Genomic DNA, 8,142 nt, shown 5'->3' on the forward strand with positions numbered 1-8,142 from the left:
CATAAAAGAGCGTTTAAAAACAATAGTCTAGATTCTAATTCTGCTACACACTTAACCACAGAAATACACATTTTTTACGACAATTTTGATATTTTACATGCAGTCACAAAAGGTAGAAGAGATTAACAAAATGAGACATTTTAATGTATTGCTTAACGATCAATTAGATTAGATTGGATTAATTATGCATTTATTGTCATTTTTCCGTATACGAGGTGTGTTCAAAAAGTATCGCGATTTTTGAATTTTCGCGGGTTACGTATATTCGAATTTCGAATTTTTTGTGGCGTTATATTGGTACTCATGTCTCTCATTTATGCCGACAAGCTCGGCCATTTTGAATGTTCATTTAATTGTTGACAGCTGCTTTGCTTGCATGTGTTTTGGATCGTCTTCGACCTGTATCAAATTTTGTGGGAAAAACGAAATTAAGTGCGCACACGGAGAAGCTACTTTGGACCGAAGCAACGTTTATCGGTGGTACAAAATGTTCTCAGAAGGCCGAGAAGATGTGAACGACAAAGAGCGTGCCGGACGCCCGAGCACTTCAACAACAGATGAAAAAATTAATGAAGTGGAGAAAATGGTATTGGCCAATCGTCGAATCACCATTAGAGAAGTTGCTGAGGACCTAAACATATCGATTGGCTCGTGCCATTCGATTTTTATCAATGATTTGGGCATGAGACGGGTCGTCGCGAAATTCGTACCAAAATTGCTCAATTGTGACCAAAAACAGCATCGCATGAACATTGCTAATGAGATGTTAAACTCTGTCCGCGACGACCCAAATTTGCTCAAGAGAGTCATAACTGGTGACGAATCGTGGGTTTATGGTTATGACGTGGAAACCAAAGCTCAATCATCTCAATGGAAGCTGCCGCACGAACCAAGACCGAAAAAAGCGCGCCAAGTTCGGTCGAATGTGAAAGTTTTGCTGACAGTTTTCTTCGATTGCAGGGGCGTGGTGCATCATGAGTTCTTGCCACAGGGAAGAACGGTCAATAAGGAATATTACCTGCAAGTTATGCGCAATTTGCGAGAAGCAATCCGTCAGAAACTCCCGGATTTGTGGAAGAACAAAAATTGGCTTTTGCACCACGATAACGCCCCTGCTCACACATCGTTGCTTGTGCGCGACTTTTTGGCCAAAAACTACACACTAATGATGCCGCAGCCACCGTATTCCCCAGATCTGACCCCCTGTAACTTTTTCTTGTTCCCTAAACTGAAGAGGCCCATGAAAGGACGACGTTACGCTTCTCTTGACGAGATAAAACGGCATCGAAGGAGGAGTTGAAGAAGATAAAAAAAAATGATTTTTTGAAGTGCTTCGAAGATAGGAAAAACCGTTGGCATAATTGGTTGGTTGGTTGGTTGGTATAATATCTCATGGGGATTACTTTGAAGGGGACAAAATAGATATTCATGAATAAATAAATAATTTTTGAAAAAACTCAAAATTCGCGATACTTCTTGAACACACCTCGTATTTACTAGCAGGTAATTTGTAAATATTATATTTGATAAAGACACGGTGTTGTCGAAACAATTGTCATGTGCATATGTATGATTTCGTGAAAATCTTATTTATTTTGTTAAATGGACTTTCGTCAAGTAAAAGCCATCTCAGTTCCCGAATTTTCATTATAATACCGATCTTGGATTAGACGTTTACTAAGAAACGGAAAAATTTAATTACTTATTAGAAGTTTAGAAGGTTTAGAAGTTAGAAAGTTGATCTTTCTTATGTATAACATCAAAATCATTAATTTTAAACGACCCTGTGTATTATGGAATTAATTTATCTACATAAGTCTAATACACGGGGTTTTTGCAAACTATGTGCTAAGTAAACGCTTTAGTCATATGAGATTTTGGATAAGAAAAAAATGATTAATCTTTCGAAACAATCAATTAATAAGTACAGGAAAGTACCGTGGAGCAAAAGTGAACAGATAAAACCTAGGGTATGCCATTTAAGATGTCGATGTTGCCATATGTTACTGTGGAAAGCAGCAGCGTTGCATCGTCCAAAATGATTTAGTTCGATAGTGCAGACCCGAAAATCCAAGTACCGAAACTTTCAAAAATCGCCCGGTGTGACAGTTTCAAGTGCCAGTATCTTGTGTCTAAGTTTTCAAATAAACTTTTAAGCATATGCCCCACGTTTGCAATAGTTATGTTCTTAATCGTTAGGTAGGATAACCGTTGAAGTTTTCCTTACGCGGTCGTAAACGTTTATCTATTCTTTTATTGCTATTCTAACGCCATTCGATGCGTTACAGTTTCTTGCCGCTGCGCTGGGGAAAAATATGCTAATGGATATTTGGATGTCGCTGGTTGCAGTTTACACCGTGTGTCAAATAAAACGATCCACTATACGATCTAGATACCCATAGGAGATAGAGATAGATACAATGTTTAGTACAAAAGTTTCCTGGATTCTCCTGAATATTTAAAATATTATAATTTTGTTGATACAGGGTGTCCCAAAAGTGTCCCCCAACATCAAGTGTGTTATTTTAAATAGATCATCCTGTATATTTCGACATTTTTGGAATTCTTGGTTAAAATAAAGGTTACTTTCTTAAGAAAATCATATTCAAATGTTGCATAGTTAAGGCAGAAATTTCGGTTTTTTTTTTGTCATATTTTAATTGTCCATATAAAATTGCTTTGTTACGGTACTGAACCAGGTATTGCGACCAAAATTCAACCACAGACTAAGGAGATGATGCACTACTCAATCTGTTTGACAGAGGCGCCTCAGCTTTTACAGGGTGTCCCAAATAGGTGGTGCCGTTTTGGCGAATTCAATTTACATGGAACATGCTATATTTTTATTCAGATTTTAATTCCAAGGCAAAATATTTTACTTGCTTTTTAAGATATTCGAGGTTTAAGATAACCCCTTGTTCAATTTAAAGCTGGCGATATTAGGTATTTTTTTAATAGCATTTTTTTTTAATAGAATTATGAAAAACAACAAAACCAAACAGAAATTTCAAGGTTTGTTTATACCTTAATGCGTCAAAAAAAAAAGATTTGATGTCATAGCCAACTACATTTTTAAATGTTTTGAATTTTCTCTGTTGTTTTGATGCCAGATGAAACGAGCATTTCAAGAGTAACATTTTTAACTAAACTTTATGGATCGAATAAACGAACTCTTTATAGTTCACTTTTTGTTTTATAGATTTATTTATTCAAATTTCTTACCTTGTTTAGTTACCCTATAAATTTTAACTATTTACTTCTGTTATTATGTATTTTCAATAAAGCTAAACAATTAACTATTAAATTTTTCTTTAAATATGAATTCTAAGGATTTATTAAATTTTTCAAAATTTCAAACGTATTAATGGATACCCTGTATTGTTAGCAGTAGGTTTTATTCTGGAGTATTATGTCTTTAAAAGAAGTGGAAGAAGTGGAAGTCTTTGCTTTTTAAAAATACCTAATATTGCCAACAAGTGACCTAATGTGGGCAGCTTTAAATTCAACAAGAATTTAGCTCAAATATCTCAAAAATTAAGTAAAATTTAAATATAAGATAAATTACAAACTTACCTTATTTTTTGGCCTATAATTGATATCTGATTGAGTAGTGTATCATCTCCTTAGTCTGTGGTTAAACTTTCGTTGCAATATCTGTATCAGCAGCGCCACAACACAATTTTATATAAGGCAATTAAAATATGAAAAAAAAAAACACATAACCTCGATTTCTGCCTAAACTATGCAAAATTCAAGTAGTGACCTTTATTTTAACCAAGTATTCCAAAAATGTCTAAATATACAGTATGTTCCATTTAAAATAACGAAGTTGTTGTCGAGCGGGAGGAGGCACTTTTGGGACACCCTGTATCATAAAAATTAGGAGAGGAGAGTCCAAGAAACTTTTATACGAAACTTTTTTTCGTATCTCCTATGGGTTTCCAGATCGTATTCTGAATCGTTTTATTTGGCACAGGGTGTAAAAGGTTAGACAACACACTATACATATTAATTTTCATATCAACAGTCACTTTAATCCAAAACCAAAGGATATAAAGAAAAATAAAACAAAAATCCACAACAATAACCATAAGACCACATTCGTAGAGAATATGTTTACCTCGTACAAAAAATGCATAAAAAAAATCAGTACATAATTTGGTATGTTCGATTAGGGAGTAAGAAAAAAGAAATTATTCTTCAACTGCTAAGTTTTGTATATTGTTTTCATTAATTCATTTTGTATTATAGATGCTTCGCATATAATAATATTTAAGGAACCTAGAAAATAGATTACTAAAACTCATTTTGAAAGTCGTTTTTGATTTTGAAAGCCTCAAGGAAATAATAAATAAATAAATTTCTTTTTCTTTTTTGTTTTAAATCAGCACGGTTGCAGAATTTCACAGAAATAGTAAACTCGGGGAAATATGTTAAAAAAAATGCAGGTGTAATTATATTATTGTTTATTCTTATTTAGTATTAAGCATTATTTTTAACTGTTAATTATTTACACCAATTCCACCTCGTCTCGTTTGGGTGTCCCGAAAGTGTTTTTAAAATACAAATAGCAAAACACTAAGAGTATAGACAAAATTAGGAATAACAGAATATCAACAAGTACAGACTCCGAATGTGAACTTTTATTTTCGAATGAGGTAAGTTTCTCATTGTAAGCTGAACTATAATTAGAAAAATAACTTTTTAATGTGTTTTCCAGGTGCTCTAGCCTCTGACCCAACAAACGATTTTGGGATTTCTGCAAACTAAGCTCCATCTCATGTTGCAGAAGTGTGTAAATGTTCGTCTGGCTGGAATTATCGGTACTTCCCGTTTGCTTGATTTCCAAGAGTAATTTTTCGATAGATTCGGACATGTCGTTGACGTGGTTACTTTGTATCTTATCTATTTTCGCACTTATATCTCCCAAATACAAATTATTTCTTCTCAAATACCCGCCAATATCTCTGTACAATATTTCCAGAGTACTGGAATTGTATGGCAAAGTATCAATTTTGTCTTCAAAAGTACTGTAGTCATGGCAGGGAATTCCGATGATGTTATGGTATTCATCGCTATAATCTGTACCAGGCACAACCATTACATTTTTACTTCTAAAGTAGCTATTAGTCGTAGCCAATTTTTTGCAGTCCCAAAAATGATTATATAGCGAAATTACTTGTAGTTTAGGGAAATGATTTAATAAGGAAACGGGCTCGAAGTTGCTAAAAGTGTTGTTGGCCAACTGCAACTCTTCAAGGTGGATCAAGGATATCAGTTTATGAAATTCAAGATTAAGGTGATTATTTGAAAGATTGAGATATTTCAGCTGCTCTAAATGGTCCAATTGACCGTATTGCGTCTCATTCAAATTGTTGAAGGAGATGTCTAAACTTTCCAACGATGATAAATTTTTGAAAACATTTCTCGGCAAGTGCTGGATGTAGTTATGATGCAAACATAAGATTTTGAGTGAGCGGGCGTTTGAAAATACCGAGACAGGTATCGTAGTTATGTTGTTGTAACTCAAATCTAGATGCAATACTGTTGGTCCGGGTGATGCGAGCTCGCTTAATTCGTTGTGGCTCACATCGACGACTTCAATGTTCGGCATTACAAAAAAAAGTGAGTTTTGAGATTCTAAATTCGCTTGATGGTCGTAGAAAATAGAGATCAGCGATGTTATGTGGTTGTTGCTTAAATCCAGGGACCTCAAATTATTAAGGCCAAAAAATGTTTGGTCGCTTATATTTCGAATAATGTTTGAAGACATATCAAGTATTTTTAGTTCCGATAGTGAATTAAAAATTCCAGCAGTCAGATAACTTATGTTGTTATTCGCAAAATCCAGCATTTTTAATTCAGGAAAGTTATTAAGAAATCCTGGTAATATGACAGATATATTTGAGTGCTTCATAGTCAATGAGGTAATACTTTCATAGATACGGTGGATACCAGGTGAAAGAATAGGAAAAGACGAATTCATAAAATAAATATCGTTTTTGTTACAACCGGAGTAATAATTTTCACAATTAAAACATGCTTCGAGGTTTGATAAAATTGCATTGTAGCATACGTATCGTTGAATTCCATTCACATTTGAATATTCACCTGAAAACATCATCACTTGTTTCATATTGGCAGCCATGATACATAGACAAAGCGTCCAAATGGAAGGCATGGTCTTTGCCTCAGCTGATATTATTTCTCTGTAAAAACATAATTGCTAATTTTGGGAATAAGATAGTTGAGATATTGCTTGAAGACATTTTCTTAATGAAATTAGGAGCGAAAGAAAGAAAATTGATTGCCCTACTTTTTGAAAAGTATAAGGTATTTTTTATTAATGTTTAGATAACTTAATTCCACGTCGAAACCATTGCAAAAAGAAAATTTCTTGGTTACTAGTTCCCTTTTTTTTCTCGTAAAAATAAAAATATTTGCATGTAATTGTAATAAAAATAATTAGTGTTTCGAATTTGAATTAAATGTTTTCAAGTTACATATAGAGTTAGTATTAAAATGAAATATATATCTTCTCTTACCTATAAAAAATTCTCGCGGACCACTTCGCATAAACGAGCAGTGATACTTTGTTGCGCATTTAAAAACGTCGAGTGCAATCTAATCACTTTCGGAAGACCGGCTATTGAGGAAATGTGATATTTATAACAATGTTTAGTTAGCATTTTCTACAGGATGAGACAGAGAGTAATTGTTTAATACATGTAGCAACCAAAATTTCGATATTAAACTCCTCAAGCACATTTTAAAAAAATTATATATTTCATTAACCGTAAAAATGCAAATTAACATATATTTATAATATCTGCGTTAGGCGAGATGGGCAAACGATTCTCGGGGCAAAAACGAAAGTCTACAAACTTCGAAATGCGAACACACCATTAAAGCCGATCAACTTTACGTTCGACCTAGTAAAGGTTGATATAAATATAAATCACAAGTTTGGAATAGCAAAGAAAGATATCCGAGGTTAGTGTCTCTTTCAACTTTTATCTCCAAGGACTTATTCGGGCAGTAAGATTTGTTAGAAGAACGCTTTATTTTTATTACACGCCCGCCTGAGCCACATCGCGATCGAACAAATTCTCGTATATGTGTGGAAATTTAAACAACACAATTTTATTTAGGAATAAACAAATAATCGGTTCAAGCAGTGGAATTTTCATTACGAAACATTAATTAGATAGCAAACATTCTTATTAGTCAGCTTCACTAAAACAGAAACAAGTAAATTAACTATCCACACAAAAATAGAAAAATTAGTTTAATAAATAAGAACTAAAAGTTCAGATCTCCACGATATTATGTATTTTCACATGACAATTGTTTCGACAACACCGTGTCTTTATCAAATGTAATATTTATAAACTACTGCTATATATACCGAGAAACGACAAACCTTAATTAATGTTGTGAGAATTTAAGTTCAATCTAATTAATCGTTAAGCAATTCATTTGAATGTCTCATTTTATAAATCTCCATGGCTTCCAATAAATTTAATTTTGTACTTTTTGTGGCTGCATGTAAAATATCAAAATTGTCGTTAAAAATGTGTTTTTCTGTGTTTAAGTGTGTAGTATAATTAGAATCTAGACTATTGTCTTTAAACGCTCTTTTATGTCCAATACAAATTTTTGGACAAGATCCGCATTTCAACTAGTAGACACCTGATTTTTTTGTTTTTTAAAAATGTTCCTATTGTGTTGTTAGTTCTGAAAGGTATTTTTAAACCACATTTTGACAAATGTTTTCAAACTTTTTCACTGAGTTCTCCTATGTATCTAATTGTTTTAAATTATTCGTGTTCTATATTAAGTTTCGAATAATTAGAGTTTACTGTTGTCTGGATTTGTTTTTTATTTAGAATTTTATCTATAATGGACGGATTGTGGCCGTTTTTCAGTGCAATTTTTTTAATGATATTAAGTTCTTTGTTGTAATTTTCTGTTGAGAATGGCGTATTAAGAAGTCTGTGTATAAAAAAGTGAATACAGCCATTTTGTGTGTATAAGAGTGATTTGAGTTTTTATGTATGACTGGAAAAATCTAATTTGTTTTCCGTTTTAGTTTAAGTCTAAAAAAATAATAGAGTCATCCTGTTCAATCTCGATAGTGAA

The 8,142-nt window shown here is 33.0% G+C and overlaps 1 protein-coding gene across 1 annotated transcript; it reads right to left on the reverse strand.

Moving 5' to 3' along the window:
• Positions 1-4,489: 4,489 nt before the first annotated feature.
• LOC132703515 (chaoptin-like) lies at positions 4,490-6,637 on the reverse strand. Its single transcript, XM_060672829.1, has 2 exons — positions 6,546-6,637; positions 4,490-6,209 (listed from the first exon to the last, which is right to left on the reverse strand). The coding sequence occupies exons 1-2, from the start codon at positions 6,602-6,604 to the stop codon at positions 4,511-4,513; spliced, it is 1,758 nt and encodes a 585-aa protein (XP_060528812.1). The 5' UTR covers positions 6,605-6,637; the 3' UTR covers positions 4,490-4,510.
• Between the last annotated feature and the right edge of the window lie 1,505 nt (positions 6,638-8,142).

Source organism: Cylas formicarius, unplaced genomic scaffold (genome assembly GCF_029955315.1).
Source record: "Cylas formicarius isolate icCylForm1 unplaced genomic scaffold, icCylForm1.1 PGA_scaffold_6__28_contigs__length_40554024, whole genome shotgun sequence".
NCBI lineage: Eukaryota > Metazoa > Arthropoda > Insecta > Coleoptera > Brentidae > Cylas > Cylas formicarius.

What these genes read in the sequence shown, in the direction of transcription:
- LOC132703515 (XM_060672829.1), bottom strand. Translation starts at nt 6,604, where the DNA reads ATGCGCAACAAAGTATCACTGCTCGTTTATGCGAAGTGGTCCGCGAGA. An exon ending in TCCGCGAGAATTTTTTATAG is followed by an intron (nt 6,210 to 6,545) that starts GTAAGAGAAGAT and finishes ATGTTTTTACAG; the next exon opens with AGAAATAATATCAGCTGAGG.